This window comes from Nilaparvata lugens, chromosome 9, assembly GCF_014356525.2.
Source record: "Nilaparvata lugens isolate BPH chromosome 9, ASM1435652v1, whole genome shotgun sequence".
Classification (NCBI taxonomy): domain Eukaryota; kingdom Metazoa; phylum Arthropoda; class Insecta; order Hemiptera; family Delphacidae; genus Nilaparvata; species Nilaparvata lugens.
In genome coordinates this window covers 43,022,824-43,047,418 of record NC_052512.1, presented here as the reverse complement: position 1 = coordinate 43,047,418, position 24,595 = coordinate 43,022,824, and the positions used below count along the sequence as shown (strand labels likewise).

Sequence of the window (24,595 nt, the reverse complement as noted above, 5' to 3'; positions counted from 1 at the left end):
AAAATGATGAAAAATGCATGTAGATTTGTATTTAAATCCAAAAATAATGTTAATAAGAAAGGGAAATTATTGTACAAAAGAGATTAGTCAATGTAAATAACCAGAATAATATGATTATGAAAGTTCATGAAAAAATAATAATAATAATTCTAATTAGGGAATTATGAAGGGAAATAATACAAAAGAGAGGGAAGGGATATAGAATAAGGATGCTAAGATCCACTCGAGGAAGAGTTAGAATAAGAAACAAAGAGAGAGTGTGATAAAAACAGAGAAAGAGAGAGGACAACAAGAGAGAGAGAGAGAGAGAGAGAGAGATAGTAGAGATAGAGAGAGGAGAGAGAGAGAGAGAGAGAGATAGAGAGAGAGAAAGAATGAGTGAGTTGTAGGTGCAAAAACATCAAATTGAATAATACACAATGTATAAATTGCATAGGTTCAGAATTGTAAAGGACGGTCAGACCTTGTATGGTCGAGGCCAAATTGTAGTGTTTTCATACGAAAAGGGTCAGAATTGGCGCGTCTGTATACGTATATATATATATAATATATATAATATATATAATATATAATATTTATATATATTATACAGACATGGCAAGGTCATAATTTTGTGTTCTACAAAAATTCCTCCAGTATAAAATACCATAAAATATCAATGCTAATGATTTATTATTAAACGAAAATTCAAATTAAATGCTGTAAATCACCCCGAAGACTTCTGCTTGCAAATATTGACAACAGGGTAAACAGCTAGATGGAAATTTGATGAGCGCTATTATTCAAAAATCATTTGACAGCCCCGGGAATCGAACCCAGTACCCAATACAGCATTTAATTTTGGTTTTTCGTTCAATAATAATTAGCGATCAGACCCGTGTCTCTGCTAGCAATTATTGCCGGTAAAATGAGTACAACTGGGATTTCAGTTATGTTATATCTAATTCATTTTTATTATTTCTAGAATAGAGTATATTCTGAATTTCTGTATGATGTAGCCAATTATTATGTGAATTTGTAATTGTATAAATCTTGTATATATGGCAAATAAATTGAATTGAATAAAATTGAATTAATTCATTAGCATTTGAATAATTGCAATATCTCAGTAATTTATCCATGTGTAGACTGGCTGGCCGCTATGGCTTCGTATACAATAAGCGCTGCTATCCAGAGATTGTCAGTTTGGTATAAGGGTAAGCATTCCAGACCGGCAATTAGGAGGTACCGGGTTCGATTCCCGGACTGACAAATAATTTTTTTATAGTAGCGCTCATCGAATTTCCATCCAGCTGTTTACCCTGTTGTCAATATTTGCAGTAGCAAATATTGGGATCATTTCAAGTCTTCAGGATCATTCAAAGCATCTAATTTGGATTTTTGTTTAATAATAATTATTTATCAATATATCTTCGAGGTACACGTTCTTCTTCACCATCTTCATCTTCTTCTTCTTCCTACTATAGTGAGGTCCACGTTGTAATGTCGGTATTTGATTAACATTGGTGTTGTTATCCTTGTCTATCTGCAGACAAATCAGATAGCCCTATCCTTTCCTACCTCTGCACTGTTGCCAAAGTTTGGAAGTTTTGCCTTCTTTTTCTACTTCTTCTTCTTCTTCTTCTTCTTCTTCTTCTTCTTCTTCTTCTTCTTCTTCTTCTTCTTCTTTCTCCTCCTCCTCCTCCTCCTCCTCCTCCTCCATCTTCTTCTGATTCATCTCCTCCTCCTCCATTTTCTTCTTGTTCTCGCAAAGTGTCCGTACTTGGAAACCCTTGTTCTTCTTCTCCTCCTTGTCTTCCACCTCCTTCTGCTCCTCCTCCCACTTACTCTCCTTCTTTTCCTCATTCTCCTTCGCCTTCATAATATAATTCGCCAAATCTACTTCAACAGTACCTGGAAGCCACTGCTTATCTACTTCCTCTAGTGAGGTCCACGTTATAATGGCAGTATTTGATCAACATTGGTATTGCTATACTTGTCTATCTGCAGACAAAGCAGATAGCGCTATCTTTTTCTACAGTGAGGTCCACGTAATAATGGCAGTATTTGATTAACATTGGTGTTGCTATCCTTGTCTATCTGCAGACAAAGCAGATAGCGCTATCATTTCCTACCTCCACAACGTTCCCAGATTGTTTTATAACAATGTGGAAATATAATCAACAAATCAACTAACAAATTTACAAACAATTTACAACAAACTAACAAATTTAGCATAAGAAGATATGCCATGGTTTGTAGAACTCATTCAAAGATTGGTCGAGCGGAAGCTCGGTCGGTCGATTGGAAGTCTTGTATCAAATTTTGTTTTGTATCAAGCTCAGATAATATTGAGATGATACTGTATCATATTGTGATTATACTGTACTAGCTGGCCCGGTGAACTTAATACCGCCAAGTACGGTGGTATTATAGTTATTTGTATATCTAGAGTGAAAAGTACTAATTTTTCTCCCTGTGGGAAAAAGTTTGAAGCCCGAGGCGAAGCCGCGGGCAACAATTTTCCTGAGGGAGAAAACGTATTTTTCGCTCGTGATGTACACAACATTTTTCCTCCATCTACATTTTTTTATAGAAACTGCAAATAATATCATTTTAATAACTTACGTATTGGTGACAATGTTTCCTAACAACATAACCTAAAATCTGAAACCTAAAAACCGGTCGTCTGATTGGCACTGCCGATTGCGCTATCTATCGGCAAAAGTTGTAACAATGATTGTGTTCATGGGAGGTTGCGGTGCATGTACGGCTTCGGCGAAGTGAGCAGTAACCAGAAACCACGTGACTGGTGCACCACTACTTGCTCCCACCGAACGAAAATCGAATTCTGGTTCACCGTTTTTGGCGCGTACTTTTGAAATTAATCGTTTACAGATCGGTGTTGACAAAATAATAAAGGTGTTATCAATATGAACATTTCAGCTATTATTTATTATTATTGAATCAATAATAATTATTAATTTATAACTTGAAAAAATATATATTGTAATCATGTTTTTCCTTATAAAGTTTTTAGTTTTCTTTAATAATTAATGATGGTTTGTGCTGTCATCAATGAAAATTTGACTACTTTTTCTATGCAATTAGTGTTAATGAATAGAACATTCTATGGATTATTAGCAAAATGTTAATAATTGAAGTTTCTTGATTTATGTCTACTATCCAGACATTTATCTGGATAGATCCTGGCCTAGGAATGAATCAACAAAATATAGTATTCCGACTAATAGGTAATATAAACACATCTTAGTTCAGTGAAATAGTCAATAAAGCTGAAAAATAATAAACTTTCCATCCAATAATGAATGAATTTCTTGCTTTTCGACTATTCTGTAACTAATTCCATCAATGGAATAGAATACTTCGTACGCCTCATCCTTTTTTAGTACGGTATATAAACTCTGAATGTGAAGACATAACCTAACAAAAACAGCAGACAACCAGCGCTTTAACTAACTCTCGACCAATAAGAAACATTGATCCCGGTACCGGTTTTGTGGAACATACTTTTCGAGCGGTGCAAGTGAGCATGTACCACTCCACTCTGTTCCAAGATGGCGACCGGTACCTAAACTGTCAAAAGCTCCCACCGAACGCATTTTCGTGTCCTTGGTCGAAATCGTACATGTACCGCCACCTCCCATGAACACAATCAATTATATCAGCTGGGCGTCTACCAAAAATGGCTGACTCCAGATCACGCGGTTCAGATTTGAATTGCAGATCAAAAATATTTGTTGGCTGGTATTTTGAATAAAATAAAATATTTTTAAAATTGTATAAATTTTTATCGTCTACTAATATTAAGAATATAATATCATACAAACATATATTTCATGAGTTGATCAAATTTCTGGTTGTGGTATTGAATTCAGTTGACTCAATGACAGACACCTCTATTATGCTTTTTCATCTGAGCTTAGACCTTCTAACCTATTACCATGTAAGTTTTTAAAATAGAGATGCTTCCCATGTTATTTAAATGGAGTCACTTTTCCTCCCTAGGGAGTTTTTTCAGTTTTTTACTACTGAGAGCGAAAAAGTGACACTTTAGTATTATGTTTCAGGGAGTAAAGTATGTACTTTGGACAGTAGGTGGAGGAAAAATAGTTTAATGCATCTCATGACAAACTTTAACTGGATGTACACCTGAGGAGACGCGATGCGGCATTTTATTTATGTAGATAACTTTCCAACTACAAAATAAATAAATTACTTAAAATCATTGATTCTGAACACCGAAAACAGCACAATTATTCGAAACAAAGCAATGTCTTTAGAGCATGTTAGTCTTTTACCTGGATGGTTACACACAGAACAGTCATTTTGTTTTTAATCGGGGCGTTTAGAATAATAAAATACATAGGCGGTTATGGAGCAGCACACACTCTTGTCTACTATCTACCGAAGGCTGTTAAGCTGCGTACACATACTCGTGCTTCCAACCCGCACCGAGCACGCTCCTCCCTCGTACCGCCCACGTACCACCATCGCACAGCAATCGCTCCGCCTCCGCTCTCTACTCGCACCGATCATGAACGTTACGGAAGATGTTAGATCTTCTCGCGTTCCCCGGTCGTACCACTCTTGCTCGCCGGTCGATCATCAATCGCTCTGCTGGAGAGACGTTCGGTCTTTGAGCGGAACGAAATTCTGTACGCACCTTTAGATGACGCAATGATTATAACAGCTGTTTTTTATTTCTGTGTGTGGCCAGCTCACAAATCTTCTCCCACAAGGATTTCATGTAAACTTCAAAGGACCGTAGGAAAGAGTCCTGTAGTCGGATTATAAATTTGATAGGCCATAAACCTGGTCCTGAACATAACAAACACAACTAAAAAAAATCATAAAATTCGGTGCACACAGGTAAAAAAGTTATTGAATGTCAAAATTTGAGGCTCGATTTTTATTTATATAGATTATGTGTGGTGATACTGTATCATTCACTTGTCACTATTTATTTTTTAATTTTCAGCTGATACATCTGGAAGTGAAGCCGGCAATCAAGAAGCAGATAATCCGTGAGTTGAAGGTTCTTCATGAATGCAACTTTGCACACATCGTCGGATTCTATGGAGCATTTTACAGGTGACTTAACATACTTCTCTCTAAGTTACTCCAGAAAGCTTCTTGCGTATCTTTCGGATGCAACTCGTTGCTTTTGAGAAGATACAAAAGAGCATCTGTTGCTTATGGACAGATACATTAAAGCTCCTTGTGTATCTTTCGGATGCAACACGTTGCTTTTGAGAAGATACAAAAGAGCATCTGCTGCTTGAGGACAGATACATTAAAGCTCCTTGTGTATCTTTCGGATGCAACTCGTTGCTTTTGAGAAGAGACAAGAGAGCATCTGTTGCTTATGGACAGATACATTTAAGCTCCTTGTGTATCTTTTCGGATGCAACTCGTTGCTATTGAGAAGAGACAAGAGGGCATCTGTTGCTTATGAACAGATAAAATATTAAAGCTCCTTGTGTATCTTTCGGATGCAACACGTTGCTTTTGAGAAGATACAAAAGAGCATCTGTTGCTTATGGACAGATACATTAAAGCTCCTTGTGTATCTTTCGGATGCAACATGTTGCTTTTGAGAAGATACAAAATAGCATCTGTTGCTTATGGACAGATACATTGATGCTCCTTGTGTATCTTCTTGGATACAACACGTTGCTTTTGGGAAAATACAGGAGAGCATCTGTTGCTTATGGATAGATACATTAAATCTTCTTGTGTATCTTTTTCGGATGCAAAACGTTGCTTTTGAGAAGATACAAAAGAGCATCTGTTGCTCATGGAAAGGTACATTAAAGCTCCTTGTGTATCTTTCGGATGCAACTCGTTGCTTTTGAGAAGATGCAAAAGAGCATCTGTTGCTTAAGGACAGATACATTAAAACTCCTTGTGTATCTTTTCGGATGCAGTTTCTTGCTTTTGAGAAGATACAAAAGGGCATCTGCTGCTTATGGGCAGATACATTGAAGCCCCTTGTGTATCTTTTCGGATGCAACACGTTGCTTTTGAGAAGATACAAAAGAGCACATACCATATCTATATATATAAAAACGAAATGGCACTCACTCACTGACTGACTGACTGACTCACTCACTCACTCGCATTATAACTAAAAATCTACCGGACCAAAAACGTTCAAATTTGGTAGGTATGTTCAGTTGGCCCTTTAGAGGCGCACTAAGAAATCTTTTGGCAATATTCCAACTCTAAGGGTTGTTTTTAAGGGTTTAAAGTTCGTCAGCATGTATATTCTTCTTCTCCCAATCTCTTAATTATAATTGAAATTTCCATATCATATGTTACTATAGAACTATAATCTAGATAGAGTACCTCTTCGAAACAGTTGTCAACTGGCAACTAAATTAATAATTTTGTCAGGTTGGCATTAAGTTGAGTTGACTTTGTTAGGTTTGCACCAAGTTGAAGATTTAAATGCATTTATCGCGGGAAAAATTGATTGGGCACTGCTACTTCAATCCTGGGAATATTATATTACTAGCCGTCAGGCTCGCTTCGCTCGCCATATCCGTTTAGCCAGACGTTTAGTCTGGCCCCCGACTGGATTGTCCTAACATATGATAAAAATGCTCAAATGAAAAATACAGGCAAGCGAAGCGTGCCTGCTGATCTCATTTTTGGACGATCCAGTCGGGGGTCCAGGGGGCGGAGCCCCCTGGCTAGACGGATATGGCGAGCGAAGCGAGCCTGACGGCTAGTGTTGATATAGAAGTATAATCTAGAGAGACTACCTCTTTGAAACAGATGGTTAAAATTGGTAACTTAATTAATAACTAGTCCAATTTTGTCAGGTTGGCATCAAGTTGAGGAAGGTTTCTAAACAAGATTAAAGTTCTGTCACTTTATTAGGTTAGCATCGAGTTAAAAAATTATCCATACTATAATAAAGGAAAGAACTGGCTCTTACACGTACGGGATAGGAAATTATATTTGACGCATCATCACGTCTAAACTACTGGACTGAAATTAACTTGAGATTTTGCATAAAGGTTCTTAATTCGTGGTTAAGTGGTAGAGGGGACCAGATTGTCCAAACTTCGCCACGTCAACATAAATAAAAAAGTCAAGTCATTCTATTAATTAACCGAGGATGGATAATCAATAAGCCTGTATCAGCAGCTATCGTCTATAGAAGGCATTGACAAGACAGAGGATCGGCAATGTTGTTCTGCCTACTTCAAACTCTTCAAGATCACACTAGGTCAAGTTTTCAGTTTGTCAAGTTTTAAAAAAGACCCTTGCGGAGCACGGGTTACCTGCTATAGTGAGGTCCACGTTATAATGCCAGTGAAGAAAAATAGCAGAACAACATTGCCGATCCTCTGTCTTGTTAATGCCTTCTATAGACGATAGCTGATACAGGCTTATTGATGTAATATTAACTGTTCATTCTCGTTTTAAATACTCAATTATATTTTATTAAGCAAGAAATTATATTTTACTTACTGTCTGAGGTACTTTCGACCGTCTAGCGATCATTTTCAACAGTGCAGACCGAAAATGTTTTGTTGGTTAGGAAGATTTTGTGGGTTTTATTATGTAATAAAAAAATCTGGTGTGGCGCACTCACACAACTTTCCTTGCCGTTATGAAAATTGATCACCTGACGCTAGTGTTCCCGCGCATCTCAAGTTCACTATTCAAAGATTTGAGCCAGCTGGTGACAGGGCAATAACGCTGGAGACACACATGAGGTCTGCTATCTCTTCATAGTGAATGATTTAATAGAATCAACAATAATTTGCAATTGAATAATCACATTTTCTCGAATTTAAAGCTTATTTTCAATTTTAGGTGAAAATGTTACTGAACATTAATTGTAGAGATTTTCATGCTCAATCTACTCCACTTGATTTTTTTTGTTTCAATTGTATCTGAAGCCTGATAATTGGGAATCTATCTGCATTGATGGGGCGGAGCTCCTGAAATTTTTACAGATATGGACTTGTGGCAGTCGATAGAGCTTATCGATGACTATTTTATATGAATTTGATCAAAATCGTTGGAGCCGTTTCCGAGAAAATCACGAAAAACCCTGTTTTTGACAACATTTTCGCCATTTTAGCCGCCATCTTGAATTGCATTTGATCGGTTTGTTAGATTTAAAATTCAGCTGTTCATTTAGTTTGGTGTTATTATTGAAGATGGTGGCTTTGTAAATTTCGAACTCTTCTGATGTATTTAATTTGATGTATTTATATTTGTTTACTATAGTATTATAGTATTTACTATAGTATTTACACAATACTAAAAGTAAAAAAAATGAGATATGAAACAAATACATTAGAACAGTTCGAAATTTACAAAGCCACCATAATCGATAATAGCAACAACATCGGGGCACCGAGCTTCGCTCGTTATTTTTATTTATTGATAAACAGAACACAATTCTCTAAATGATCGTGTTTATATTTCATAGCTGGCTATACGTCATCTTATGATTTTCGGGGATGCGATATTTTGATTTTCACATACTCACTCGCTCACTCACTTTTTCACTATCCACAGCTGTGTCAGCAAAGGATGAATTATCCTTTTAATGTCGTTCAGCAAGTTTTCCCAAGGATGAGACCTAGTGCAATCGAATCGTTATATCATAAACCTACTATGTTCCAAATTTCGTGAAAAACGTTAGAGCCGTTTTCGAGATCTGTTAAACATAAATAACCAGATATAAAAATAGCCAGATATAAAAATAACCAGTTATAAAAATAATTAAATATAAAAATAACCAGATATATAAATACAGAAAATTCTCACTTAATCCTATACTATTAAACGAGCAACTTCTGTTTATATGTTTAGATGTTTATATGTTTGTATTTCACCGGATCTCGAAAACGGCTCTAACGATTCTCACGAAATTCAGAACATAGTAGGTTTATAGTATAAAGATTCGATTGCACTAGGTCTCATCCCTGGGAAAACTCGCTGAAGGACATTAAAAGGATAATTATTATTCATCCTTGGAAAAACAGCTGATAATAATTATTTCGTCGTCTGTTGGTGATGGAAGTGAGTGAGCAAGTTCATGTGTGTGGGACTGTGTCAAAATTACGACTCAGCTGTTGAACTTTTGTAATCATCCATTCAGCTACTTAGTGCCGGTTGCAAAAAAGCCGGGTTATTTCAATCCTGATTAATTCCTGTAGATCCATATTTTTGAAATGGTCTTCTCTGATTTGGTTCACGTGAAGTTAATCAGGATTAAAATTTAACGAGCTTTTGTGCAACTGGGCGAGAGAAATTTTTGCATTCCTCTGGGAATTAATCTCAATTTACTGTGATTAGATAGAACATTTCTGTATGAATGTTATTATAATTTCTTCTTCCGTAATAAATATTTATGCTTTTGTACTCCAGAGCGAAGCTCGGTCCCCGATATCATAATAGGACTAGCCGTCAGGCTCGCTTCGCTCGCCATATCCATCTAGCCAGGGGGCTCCGCCCCCTGGACCCCCGACTGGATCGACCAAGAATGAAATCATATGGCGAGCGAAGCGAGCCTGACGGCTAGTAATATAATACTCCCAGGATTGAAGTAGCAGTGCCCAATCAATTTTTCCGCGATAAATGCATTTAAATCTTCAACTTGGTGCCAACCTAACAAAGTCAACTCAACTTAATGCCAACCTGACAAATATTAATTTTAGTTGCCAGTTAACAACTGTTTCGAAGAGGTACTCTATCTAGATTATAGTTCTATAGTAACATTGATATGGAAATTTCAATTATAATTAAGAGATTGGGAGGAAAGAATATACATGCTAAAAGACGAACTTTAAACCCTTAAAAACAACCCTTAGAGTTAAAATATTGCCAAAAGATTTCTTAGTGCGCCTCTAAAGGGCCAACTGAACATACCTACCAAATTTGAACGTTTTTGTCCGGTAGATTATTAGTACTGCGAGTGAGTGAGTGAGTGAGTGAGTCAGTCAGTCAGCCAGTCAGTGAGTGAGTGCCATTTCGCTTTTATATATATATATAATATATATATATATATAATTTATATATATTATATATATATAATATATATATAATATATGATTCTAAATGAACAGCTGAATTTCAAATCTAACAAACTTTTCGATTACATAATAAAAACCACAAAATCTTCCTAACCAACAAAACATTTCCGGTTTTCCGGTCGGCACTGTTGAAAATGATCGCTAGACTGTCGAGAGTACTTCAGACGACAGTAAGTAAAAGTTTTTAATTATTTACTTGAATATTTGACTGCATTCGTGTTTAAATACATAAAAAAAGTATGATGATAATATTATTGTTTTGAAGAAATACAGTTCGAATTCGAATGATAGAGTATGTGTTTCAGCGATGGTGAGATCAGTATCTGCATGGAATATATGGACGGAGGATCGCTCGATTTGATTTTGAAAAAAGCTGGAAAAATCCCGGAATCCATACTGGGCACTATTACACTGGCGGTAAGTTTGAATTTATCTAAAGAATAAATCACTAGTAGTTCTGTGAACAGTAGACCTCGCGCAGTTATTGACCGAACGTAGTGAGGTCTATGTTTCAACTCGATTTGCTTTTGTCTGTCTGTATGTAACGCAATTACGGCCAAACGCGTTGATAGAATTCGATGAGATTTGGCAGGAATATTCCTTTTTCAACTGCGCGTCGATGTATACACAAGGTTTTTTGAAATTTTGCATTTTAAGGATAATATGAAAAGAAAAGGAATTCCTCCATACTCTGATATCACTATATATATCATCTACTTTGAATATAAGATCAATCAGACTATAGAATTATGCATAATTAATCAGCTGACAAGTGGATTATTCATTAATCATATGGGATACAAATTAAAACGTGAACTGAGTTTAGTAAAGCAAGTTTTTGATCTTGGAGAAAACAAAAACAGTTTTTAAGAGTAAATTATGACTTTTTGTGTAGTTGAGAAGTTGATATTGTGGTAATTATTCATATTGAATAAAAAATACTAAGAAATTGTCAACAACCTTAGATTTATTGATACTTAGAAAGACCGGTTTCGGTTGTTACACCATTGTCAATCTCTGATAAACAGAGATTGTTTACTGTTTATCAGAGATTGACAATGGTGTAATAACCGAAACCGGTCTTTCTAAGTATCAATAAATCTAAGGCTTTTGACAATTCCTTAGTCTTTTTCATTCAAAGTAAATTATGATTCACCTGTGAATGTGATTCAAATGAATCAACTAGAACAGGTGACATATGGATGAGAAAACTGCGTGATGTCTTCTGTTCACATAACTACTAGTAAACCACAGCCTCCTTTCAGAATAAATCCTGTCTGTATGACGTGTCGGCGAGATATCGGTGTGAAACCGGCTAATGACTGTTGGGGTTGGTGTATCAAAAATGCTAACATCAAAAGCTAATCTCCTTCAAGACATACTGGCAACAGGTCTGCCCAAGTTGAAAGCAGAGAAAGGTCCAGAGAAATATTAGTCCAGTCACTATATACAGTGGTGCTTGCAATTTATATTGTAGCTCTGATTTTTCAATTTATTATTTGGATACATGAGAGAAGTCCAGAACCAATTTCTTCACGAAAAATTTCCTTGTGCTAGATACAGGGTGGCCCAAAAACCTCGTATTTTTCGTTCATTTTCCAGTTTTCAGCTATTTCTGCCAAATCCAGTAATCGAACAGAAAAATTTGCTCTCGCCTTTTTTTTAGATTGTAAAATTCTGAATAAAATGTGATCATTCGGAACTCTCTATCTCCAATGAGTACTGAGTTATGATTTTTCAAAAATGAGTGAAATTTGAAGGAAAAATCAATTTTGATGAATTTCAGTCTTTGATCAACAATATTGTTATCATTTAGATGTATAATTCAAAATCCCTCTAGGACGTATTTTTGTGCTCTACAATCTGAGATCAGGTAGAGCGCTCTTTTTCATATTGATATCAAGGTACACCAGACAACAATGCTCCTTGTATTGTGAAAAACACCTCATTTTCAGCTTCAACAATCATCACCAACTAAATTGTCGTCATATGGATATTTCACACAATGATATAAGTTCATGAGATTATGTTCTATGAAAATCACCTGTTAGATGCACTTAATAATTTCAGTATTTCCTAAGGTGCGTACAGATATACGCGCCGCGAACATGAGCAATTCACTTTTAATCAGCTGACTATATCTGTATTTTTACAGATATAAAAAGCTTGGCATCAGCTGATTAAAAGTGAATTGCTCATGTTCGCGGCGCGTAAATATGTACGCACCTTTAGAGGAGAAGCGCGCATAAGGACACCTCAAGGATCAAAATTTCAAACACTTATAACTTTTGATACAATGCACGGATCTCATCGTACTACACTCCATTCTTCTCAGCTTGTCAAGACGGTTGAAAATCATGCAACATAAGTCAAATTTAGTCGGAAAATGTAAATTTTATTGGTGAGTGTACTTAAGCCCATATTCCCACTTGAAAAATGGTCAATTTCTTTATTCTGAAAACTGTAAAATGAGCCGAAAATACGAGGTTTTTGGGCCATTCTAAATGGAAAATTTATTGATGTAATTTGTATTTTGCTTTCATGCAGGTGTTGAAAGGCCTGAACTACTTGCCTGAGAGGCATGCAATCTTGCACCGTGTGGACCTCTATAGCAACCTGTATTGTTTTGCTTGTCTGCAGGTGTCGAAAGGCCTAAACTACTTGCCCAAGAGGCATGCGATCTTTCACCGTGTGGAGCTCACTATTAACCTTTATTGTTTTCCTTTGCTGTAGGTGTTGAAAGGCCTAAACTACTTGCCTGAGAGGCATGCAATCTTGCACCGTGTGGACCTCTATATTAACCTGTATTGTTTTGCTTGTCTGCAGGTGTTGAAAGGCCTGAACTACTTGCGCGAGAAGCATGCCATCATGCACCGTGACGTCAAGCCGAGCAACATTCTTGTGAACAGTGGTGGGGAGATCAAGATTTGCGACTTTGGCGTTTCGGGCCAACTCATCGACTCTATGGCCAACTCGTTCGTCGGCACCAGATCGTACATGTCTCCCGAACGCTTACAGGTAACATTCAACATGATACTGTATCATACAATTGGTCGTTGTGTATCATCCAGCATGATACTGTATCATACAATTGGTCATTTGCTGGCACCAGATCGTACATGTCTCCTGAACGCTTACAGGTAACATTCAACATGTTCGCGGCGCGTATATCTGTACGCACTTTATGCAAAGTTCGATTCTAGATTCCCAATTATCAGGCTTCAGATACAATTTAAACAAAAGATTCAGCATAATCATCTCTACAATTAATGTTCAGTAACATTTTCACCGAAAATTGAAAATAAGCTTGAAATTCGAGAAAATGTGATTATTCAATTGCAAACTGTTGGCAACTGTTGATTCTATTGAATCATTCACTATGAAGAGATAGCAGACCTCGTGTATGTCTCCAGCGTTATTGCCCTGTCACCAGCTGGCTTGGATCTTTGAATATTAGACTTGAGATGCGCTTGAACACTAGCGTCAGGTGATCAATTTTCATAACGGCAAGGAAAGTTGTGTGAGTGCGCCACACCAGATTTTTTTTTTGTACTTTTAAGTGATTTTATTTTCATATTATGTATTGTTTTTGCGTATTATTTTGAGTCGAAATTATTGATTTAAATGTCTGATCTAGGGTACTCACTATTCGGTGCAGAGCGACATCTGGTCGCTTGGTCTGTCTCTGGTAGAGATGGCGATTGGCATGTACCCAATCCCTCCTCCCGACGCCATTACCCTGGCCGCCATCTTTGCTCCGGAAGGGGGTGCCGCCCCACCTCCCTCTGCACCAGCTCCAGCCAACGACGACAGCCAAGGTATTCAGCAATTATTTATTTATTTTGAGATACATATGAGAGCACAAGGATAACATTCCATAATTGCTCTCATAACACATAATACAAGCACAGTATACATACAGTACGGAATCTTGGCTAGTACGCTGACGCTAAAATCCGCCATCTTGTTAGGAAGCGCCGCATTGTAATAGTATTGATGGTGGTTCGGATCACTTCAATGATCCGGATCAATTGATCTCGTTCACTGCTACGAGCCAATCAGAAGACCAGGATTGGAACTTCCCAAGGTCACGTGACGTGTTTAGTATTGGGGTCATGTAAAAATCATTGGTTAGATAGGCGATTGATTACAAGTTTCCATTCTGTATATTCTGTGATACAAGTAAACAATTGAAAACGCAGTATTTTATAAAATTATTGAAATAAATAAAAAGGCTTTGCGAAAAGTCTCTCTGAAAAATATCCGGTATAGAAAATTGAAACACAATTTTTAGATAACCGAAAAGATCAATCAAATCATGAACAATTGTCATGTTATTTAGCATACAAGAGTAAATGTATAGCATGAGAAGATATGTCATAGCTTGTAGATTTCATTTAAAATTTGAAAGTTTTGTATCAAATGTTGGTGTTGTGTATCAAATTGAGATTATATTGTGTTGATATTGTATCATATTGTGTTGATATTGTGTTGATAGAGTATCATTTATAGAGAAAAGATAGTCTAAGAAGACCTTTTCTCTATAGTATCAACATAAATTATACAGTATCACCACACATGATACAGTATCGACACAATATGATACAGTAACATCTTCACATGATACACAACACGAACATTTGATACAAAACTTTCAAATTTTAAATGAATTCTACAAGCCATGACATATCTTCTTATGCTATACATTCACTCTTGTATGCTAAATGACATGACAATTGTTTCATGATTTGATTGATCTTTTCGGTTATTTAAAATTGTTTCTACATTTTCTATATCCTACATTATTAAACAAGCAATTTCTGTTTATTTGTTTGGATGTTTATATTTATGTTTGTATGTCAACGGATCTCGAAAATGGCTATATCATAGTAGGTTTATAATATAAAAATTCGATTGCACTAGGTCTCATCCCTGGGAAAACTTGCTGAAGAACATTAAAAGGATTATTATTATACATCCTTGGAAAAACAGCTGATAATTTCGTCGTCTGTTGGTGATGGAAGTGAGTGAGCGATTGCATGTGTGTGGGACAGAGACGAAATTATGACTCAGCTGTTGAACTTTTGTAATCATTCAATCAGGTACCTATAGTGAGGTCCACGTTATAATGGCAGTGGATGAAGATAGGAGAACAGCGTTGTCGACTCTCTGCCTTAAATAATTATATTTCTGCATGGTTAAAAACAGATTTGACATCGTTGCGGAGCTAGAAAAGGATAGTACTAACAGCTGTCGAATGATAAACAAGGATAGCAACATTATAGTTAATAAAATACTGTCATTATAACGTGGACCTCACTATAGTGCCGGCTGCACAAAAGCCGGTTCAATTTTACAGTGTCGAAAGGTAATCTTTGAATAGGAATGCGCCAACCAAGCTCCCCGTCAACTGAGCTCCTTTTAAAACCACTTTCGAGGGGATTGGTTGACGGCGTCAACTGAGCACCTGAGAGAGGTGCTTGGTTATCGTGAGCGTGTAAGGAGCTTGGTTGTCGGCGACAACAGTTGTCGGCGACAACCAAGCTCTTTTGTTCCAGTAGGGGATCAGCTGACGGGAGACTAGTTGACGACAATGGTATATTTTTGCCAGGGGATTGGCTGACGCCCATGGTCAAAATTGTGAGGAGCTTTGTTGTCGCGGAGACACGTTGGCGACGACCCCTTAGAATTGCTCGTTAATAGAATGTTTGTTTCAGCAGCCTTGACGAAAGGTGATCCTTGAATTGCTCGTTCAATGGATTGTTTGTTTCAGCAGCCTTGACGAAAGGTGATCCTTGAATTGCTCGTTCAATGGATTGTTTGTTTCAGCAGCCTTGACGAAAGGTGATCTTTGAATTGCTCGTTCAATGGATTGTTTGTTTCAGCAGCCTCGTCGAATGGACCCCGGCCGATGGCAATCTTTGAATTGCTCGACTACATTGTGAACGAACCGCCACCCAAGCTGCCAGCTGGCGTTTTCTCCGATGAATTCAAGGACTTTGTCGACCATTGCTTGAAGAAGAACCCCAGTGAACGAGCTGATCTCAAAATGTTATTGGTAAGTATTCAAATAGATTAGATTCAAGTTCTCTTCCTTTACCAGTCCCGTGAGTAGATGATGTGTTTTGATGACTTGGATTATGTTGTCTCTGGAAAAACTCAACGTCTACATTATCATGCATGTTTCTTATATTTTTTCTAATTGACCGAACGAAGTAAGGTCTAAGATTCAAGTCGACGTTTTTGCATTTCTCTTTATGTTTGTATGTTGCGCATTTACAGCGAAACGCAGTTTATTTAACGTATGGCCCTACGACACAAATCTTTATGTTATCTAACATAAGTCAAACATATAAACAATGAAGTCATCTTAGTCACAAGTTTGAAAAAAGGTGGAACACAAATAAAAAAAAATTAAAAGTTATAAACATATATCTAGTCGATATTTTGTAAGCGAAACGCAGTAATAGATTTTCATGAAATTTGACAGGTATGTTTGTTTTTCAATTTCGCGTCGACGTATACAAAAGGTTTTTAAAATTTTGCATTTGAAGGATAATACAAAAGGAAAAGGAGTTTCCTTTGAACACCAATTTTACCGTAAAAATCAGACTACATTCATAATAAATCAGCTGTCTAGTGGACTATAATACTACCCGTTCAAAGACATCGAACATCTTGAAAATGTATCTTTCCACCAACGTTAGTAGACACTAGACAGTAGTCTACTAACTTTGTCTTTCCATAAGCTGAGGTCATAATTCTAGTTTGGAGTTATTGATAGAAAACATTTTTTTTACATTTTACTTTTCTAATCTGATGATTAAAATTGCAACAAATATTATTGAAAAGAAATTGATTTCTAAAATCATGAAAAGTGAGAAATGGAGTTTATAGGAAATTATCATTATGGTAGTTTATTTTGTTAATTTCAACACACCGATTTCTCGACAACACGACAACACAGAATGTTCTTGATTGGATTGGCGTATCGAAGGCAGCCAGACCTGATAACAGCGCTCACACTCACATTCCGGGACGACACGTCACGGTACGATAGGACAGAAAGCTCTATGTTTATTTAGGATTTTTTCTAGACATTTTAAATTAATAAATTATTTATTAATTTTTGAGAAAAAAACAACAATAGGTCAATGCAACTTACTGAGCGCGAGGTCTACTGTTCACAGAACTACTAGTTATGTTCAGGAGCAGGTTTATAGCCCATCAAATGTATGATCTGACTTCAGGACTCTTTCCTACGGTCCTTCAAAGTTTACATGTAATCCTAATGGAAGAAGATTATTTTGTGAGCTGGCCACACACAGAAATAGAAATCAGCTGCTATAATCATTGCGTCATTCAACAGCCGTCGGTAGATCTGTTTTCTGTTTTCTTTCTACTGATTCACAAAATTTTATTTCTAATAATAATGCAGCGGTGCGAACGACGTCCAAACTTGGTTCGTAGAACTCGAAATGCTGTAAATTTAGAATATGCACGGTAATATGCCATTCAATTTCTCTGCAAGCTGCATTCAACTATATCTAAACATACAAACAACTGTACAACTAACTAAGCACATAGTAAGTCCATATTGAGATATAAATGTGAATACTTATTGTTGGATAATTTTCATAAAATTATAATGAAGCTAAGGCTAAGCACAGCTGAGGAGGCGCGGCTTGGTGATACAAAGTGTTGATCTTTTGGAGATTGCCTTATCACACCGTTCCACGCCATGCTTGATTCAGAGTGTGTGAGTTCTTTCATTCAAACCAAAAAGCAAGAAGCACCTGGATGCAAAATGCCGCATCGCACCTCCTCAGGTGTGCATCCAGCTAAACTTTGTCATGGGATAAATTAACTATTTGCGGTACGAAGTTCGCCGGGCCAGCTAGTAATATAATCAAGGAAAGAATCGGCTTTTTCACATACAGGATATGAAATTTATGAATGAAAGCATGATCATCACGCCTGATCTACTGGACTGATTAACTTGAAATTTCGCATATAGATAAGAGCATGTGTTGCTTATGGAGAGATACATTAAAGCTCCTTGTGTATCTTTTCGGATGCAACACGTTGCTTTTGAAAACAATACAAAAGAGCATCTGTTGATCATGGAAGGATACATTAAAGCTCCTTGTGTATCTTTTCGGATACAACATGTTGCTTTTGAAAACAATACAAAAGAGCATCTGTCGCTCATGGAAAGATCACCTATATTTAGCCTTAAGGCTGTGCAAAGAATAAAAATAAACTTTCTACTGGTGATATTTTTCAAAGTGTTTCGATTTGTATATCATCAAGCTATCAAAATGAAAAAGTTTTCTCATGAAAACATTTTTTATCCGATCATTACTTTTTGAGATATGAGCGCCTAGAGTTTAAATTTTTGGGACAGAACATTTTAAATTCGGTAAGAGATAAATCCATGAGATTTAGAGGATAGATTCTTCATGTTATTGTTGATCTAGTAAAATAAAACTTTACTGAAAATGTAAATTTTCAAGATAGTTATTCAATTTACTAAAAATAACTCAATTAAAAGTTATTTTTGGTTATTTCTAGTAAATTGAATATCTTTTTCAAAAATTTATATTTTTAGAAAATTTTTGTTTTATTAGATCAACAATACCTTGAAGAATCTATCCTCTAAATCTCAATGATTTATATCTTACAGAATTTGAAATGTTCTGTCCCAAAAATTCAAACTTCGGCACTCATATCTTTTAAAGTAATGATCGGAAAAAAATGTTTTCCTGAGAAAACTTTTTCATTTTGATAGCTTGATGATATACAAATCGAAAAACTTTGGAAAATATTACCAGTAGAAAGTTTATTTTTAGCCTTTGCACAGACTTGAGCAAACAGTATTGTATCCAATGATCTGTAATATAATATGTACAATGGAATTTGTCATGTAAGTGATATCATTGAATAAAACTTGATTTGATTTGATATTATTTGATTATTGATGTTGGTTGATTATTGATGTAATTGACCGAGCGAATTGAGGTCTAAGATTCAAGTAGACGGTTTGGCACTTCTGTCAATGTTTAAATGTTTATATGTTTGCACATTTACGGCGAACCGCGGTAATCGATTTTCATGAAATTTGACAGGTATGTTCCTTTTTTAATTGTGCGTCAACGTATATACAAGGTTTTTGGAAATTTTGCATTTCAAGGATAATATAAAAGGAAAAAGGAGCCTCCTTCATACGCCAATATTAGAGTTAAAATCAGACTATAGAATTATTCATCATAAATCAGCTGTCTAGTGGACTATAATACTACCTGTTCAAAAACATCGAACATCTCGAAAATGTATCTTTCCATCAACGTTAGTAGACAGTTGACTATAATTCTACCCATTCAAAAACATCGAACATCTTGAAATTGTATCTTTCCATCAACGTTGTAGACAGTTGCAGCCAGACCTGATAACAGGTGTTATCAGTGACAAGTCACGGTACGATAGGACAGAAAGCTCTATGTTTATTTAGGATTTTTTCTAGACATTTTAAATTGATAAATTATTTATTATTTTTTGAGAAAACATAACAACTGGTCAATGTAACTTAATGAGTGCGAGGTCTACTGTTCATAGAACTACTAGTCATAAATCAGCTGTCAAGTGATTACACAGATGTGTGGAGAAGCCAGTCTAGTCTGTTGCTGTATTTCCAAAAGATCTATAGTTTCAATCAGGTACTTGTGGATGAGAATACTGTGTGAGGTCTACTGTTCACAGAACTACTAGTGTTTGTTGTTGCAGAACCATGCATGGATGAAGCGTGCTGAGACCGAAGAGGTGGACATTGCCGGGCTGGGTGTGCCGCACAATGGGTCTCACCCCCACCACACCCACCCGGCAGCAGGCTGCCGCCCCTCCACCCTCATGAAGACTCACCCCGCTTCAGCAGCTGATCTTCTTCATTGACAACACTGCTAATCTCTGGTCCGACCCGGAGGACCATCACTAGACCATCACCACCGTACACTACATGCCAACAAGGTGCGTTCATTCTATAAAAATAGTAATTTACGTCACAAGGGCGGGAAAGTGGCTGTTTGCAAGGCTGAGCATGATGTTTCTATAGTGTGGTCCACGTTATTATAGTTATTATAGGGACCATCAACACCGTACACTACATGCTAAAAAGGTGCGTTCATTCTATAAAATAGTAATTTACGTCACAAGGGCGGGAAGTCGCTGTTTGCAAGGCTGAGCATGTTGTTTCTATAGTGAGGTCCACGTTATCATAGTTATAGTTATAACCATCACTAGACCATCACAACCATACACCACATGCCAACAAGGTTTGGACTTGCATAAAATAGATATTTACGTCACAAGGACGGAAAGTGGCTGTTTGCAAGGCCGAGCATGATGTTTCTATAGAAAGGTCCTATTATGACATTGGAGAAAGATGCGAGAAAAACGTTGTCAAGTCTCTACATTTAGCCACTGAGTGTACACAGCTGTTACTCAATTCATCCCATTAAATTTGATCTAATAATAATTCTCATTTCTTTGATAAAATAATCAATGTTAAGTCAAATTAATTAAATTCATCAATAAAATATCTTTCTCATGATTTGATTCAATAATTTACTTTCATAACTGAGATTAGATTTTTATTTCTATACAAACCTGAAATTGTGGCTAATTTAAAAAGCTGTGATACACAAATCTGAAATTTAAAACAACAGAAATTAAGTTATTTGGTAGGTATTCTATTCCATTTTTTTTTAAATAATAGAAAAATGGAAATCCTATTCATAATAATAATTTCAATGAAAATAATTCTGAAATCGCCTTACAATATCATTTATACCGGTACGAGTAGGTCTAACCTATACTTGTAGGCTAATTAAAGCATGGATGGAGTCTATGATGGTTAGTTGTCAACTTTTAAAATGTTATTTATTGACCGAATGTACTGAGGTCTTTGTCTATGTTTCAGCTTGATTTGCTTTTGTCTGTCTGTATGTAACGCGATTACGGCCAAACGCGTTGATAGATTCTATGAGATGTGGCAGGAATATTCCTTATTTAACTGTGCGTCAATGTATATACAAGGTTTTTTTGAAATTTTGCATTTTAAGGATAATATGAGAAGAAAAGGAATTCCTCCATACTCTGATATCACTATATAAATCATCTACTTTGAAGATAGGATCAATCGGAATATTGAATTATTCATAATCAATCAGCTGACAAGTGGATTATTCATTGCATGCATTACACAGATGTCTGTCCGTGTCTTTTTCTATAAGGTAGGGTTTCAATATATATCTTCTTTTTTTTTTTTTTTTTTGATGCGTGCCCATCAGTATCAATTTTCTCACATTTGTAAAATAAATTTAATAGGCGATTGAAAATAAAACAAAAAATGATTAAATGAACTAAATAATGCTGAAGAAATTTCAATTAATTTTAAAATAGTTGAGAAATATTTTTATCAGATGGAAAAATTATCACGGAACTGGATAAATTCTCATATTTGATACAAATTCAAACGCTAACTGAGTTTATTAACATAAAAAAGTTTTTGATCTTGGAGAAAACAAATAACAGTTTTTAAGAGTAAATTATGATTGAACTGAATCAACTAGAACAGGTGAGATCAGATACTTGTGGATGAGAAAACTGTGTGAGGTCTACTGTTCACAGAACTACTATTAATAATAATCACGTGACCTGGCTGGTTCAGGTCTGTTGTCAGAGTTCTAAGGTCGTAACTGATCAATTTCAGGGCCAAGTAGTATTATAATTTACTAGCCGTCAGGCTCGCTTCGCTCGCCATATCCGTCTAGCCAGGGGGCTCCGCCCCCCTGGACCCCCGACTGGATCGTACAGGAATGAGATCAGCAGGCTCGCTTCGCTCGCCTGCATTTTTCATTTGAGCATTTTTATCATATGTTAGGACGATCCAGTCGGGGGTCCAGACGAAACGTCTGGCTAAACGGATATGGCCAGCGAAGCGAGCCTGACGGCTAGTAATATAATATTCCCAGGAATATCTCCCATTGAAGTAGCAGTGCCCAATCAATTTTTCCGCGATAAATTCATTTCAATCTTCAACTTGGTGCCAACCTAACAAAGTCAACTCAACTTAATGCCAACCTGACAAAATTATTAATTTAGTTACCAGTTAACAACTGTTTCGAAGAGGTACTCTCTCTAGATTATAGTTCTATATTAACATATGATATGACCTTTTTTCAACTATAATTAAGAGAATAAGAAGAATATACATGCTAAAAGAACTTTAAACCCTTAAAAAACACCCTTAACCTAGCGCCGCAGTGCAGGATGGTTTCTCACAGCTTGGCGTTGTTGTCATTTGAGATGGGTGTCTGGCTTGGAAGTGTTTCGGCCGCATTGCAGGATGACTGTTAACGGTTGCCGGAAGATCAACTGCTGGGTTTTTTTCGTTATTTTTCGTGATAGAGAAATTCTGATTGCAGATTCGTTCTCAGCGACCCCAGGTTTAGCCTAAAGGCTCAGAATGTCAACAATGTTTTTAAATAATTAAAAATCATCAAGAAAAGTCATTAATATGGTAGTACACCACGTTTCTGGGTGACTGTTTACTGGTGACTGGAGTTATTATTGACACACAAAAATCAAAATAATCGTGAGAAAGAAAACTGCTGATGAACGCGAATAAGACCGCCACTCCATTGTTCTATTGTCTCGGCTGCTTGGCTGAGCCTGGCTGGAGGGATCAAATAACCGACTGGATTGATCTTTCGTCTGTCCGCTAGGCGGAACTACGCCGACCATTGCTGGGTGGAAGATGTTACTGCGGCCGCTCGCATTCCCACCAACGCTGCTATTATTTGCTGTCTCAGCGCCTAGTCCGATTCAGCCAAGCAACCAGCCTGCACTGCGGAGCTAGGTTTAGAGTTGAAATATCGCCAAAAGATTTCTTAGTACGCCTCTAAAGGGCCAACTGAACATACCTACCAAATTTGAACGTTTTTGGTCCGGTAGATTTTTAGTTCTGCGAGTGAGTGAGTGAGTGAGTGTGTGGCATTTTGCTTATATATATAGATGCATTTATTTATTCAGTCATGTACAATATGCTAGTAAATTTTATTCTTCTCACTCATTTATTGTGTCTCTGTTGTTCTGTTCACAGTTCTTCATCCAAGTTCTGGACATCTATGGAATCGTATCCGATATATGTTACATATTACTCAATATAATATACGCAGTATTGTAGATTAAATGCAATGAAGATGAAATGAAGCTCTATAAATATGGTTATCTGCGACCTGAATGACTAAAAATTGAGAAGATAAAGATGCTGAAGAGAAAAATTGAGAGAGAGAGATAATTGATAATTGCACAATTACTGGCCAAAGCTGTAGGAGCATCTGTCGATGCTGAAGAGAGAAATTGGGAGAGAGTGAGAGAGATTGATTGATAATTGCATAATTATTGGCCAAAGCTGTAGGAGCATCTGTCGATGCTGGAGAGAGAAATTGGGAGAGAGTGAGAGAGATAATTGATAATTGCACAATTATTGGCCAAAGCTGTAGGAGCATCTGTCGATGCTGAAGAGAGAAATTGGGAGAGAGAGAGAGAGAGAGATATGCTGAAGATAGAAATTGAGTAAGTGAGAGAGAGATAATTGATAATTGCATAATTATTGGCCAAAGCTATTGAGGAGCATCTATCGATGCCTAACTTTTTAAGGTGAGTTTTCACATATCAGTATTAAGTGTCAGTGAAAATATCACTTCAGTGTCAGTCACAGGTTCAGTGAAAATGTTATTACCTAATAGGACTATTCCCTCTTATCCCTGGTATGAAATGTCCCATTAACACTTATGGTAATAATATTTTAAAAATTATTATTAAACGAAAATCCAATCTAAATGCTGTAATTCACCCCGAAGACTTCTGCTACTGCAAATATTGACAACAGGGTAAACAGCTAGATTGATTGATTGATTGAGTACTTTATTTATGTAGATTACAATATATACTGGCTTATACACTTATATACAATAGCTTACAATACAGCAAAATTATAGATGAATTTACATAATATAGACTAAAAAAATAATTATTGAACTGTATATGATATGAAAAAGCAATTTGTAATATAATAACTATAGATAATAATTATATTGTTATGCATCTACATAAATTGGCGGAGCTTTGGACATATCAATGTCCATTCTTCGGAAAGAATATTAAAAATATCCTCCCCACTAACTCTCTACCAAAGATGGAGATTCGATGAGCGCTACTATTCAAAAATTATTTGTCTGCCCGGGAATCGAACCCAGTACCTCCTAATTGCCGGTCAGGAATGCTTACCTTTACACCAAACTGACAATCTCTGGATAGCAGCGCTCATTTTATAGCGAAGCCATAGTGGAAATTTGCAATTTGCAATATTTATCTCATTAATTTCCATGTGTAGACTGGCTGGCCGCTATGGCTTGGTATAAAATGAGCGCTGCTATCCAGAGATTGTCAGTTTAGTGTAAGGGTAA

At 36.4% G+C, this 24,595-nt stretch overlaps 1 protein-coding gene across 1 annotated transcript; it reads left to right on the top strand.

Moving 5' to 3' along the window:
* The first annotated feature begins 4,912 nt into the window (after positions 1 to 4,912).
* LOC120353160 (dual specificity mitogen-activated protein kinase kinase dSOR1-like) lies at positions 4,913 to 24,034 on the top strand. The gene is given in 8 exon segments (XM_039435913.1): positions 4,913 to 5,094; positions 10,373 to 10,484; positions 12,894 to 13,085; positions 13,705 to 13,885; positions 15,956 to 16,125; positions 19,851 to 19,898; positions 19,900 to 20,090; positions 23,227 to 24,034. Coding segments are annotated over 7 exon segments (948 nt in total). The 5' UTR covers positions 4,913 to 4,927; the 3' UTR covers positions 19,978 to 20,090; positions 23,227 to 24,034.
* The last annotated feature ends 561 nt before the right edge of the window (positions 24,035 to 24,595 follow it).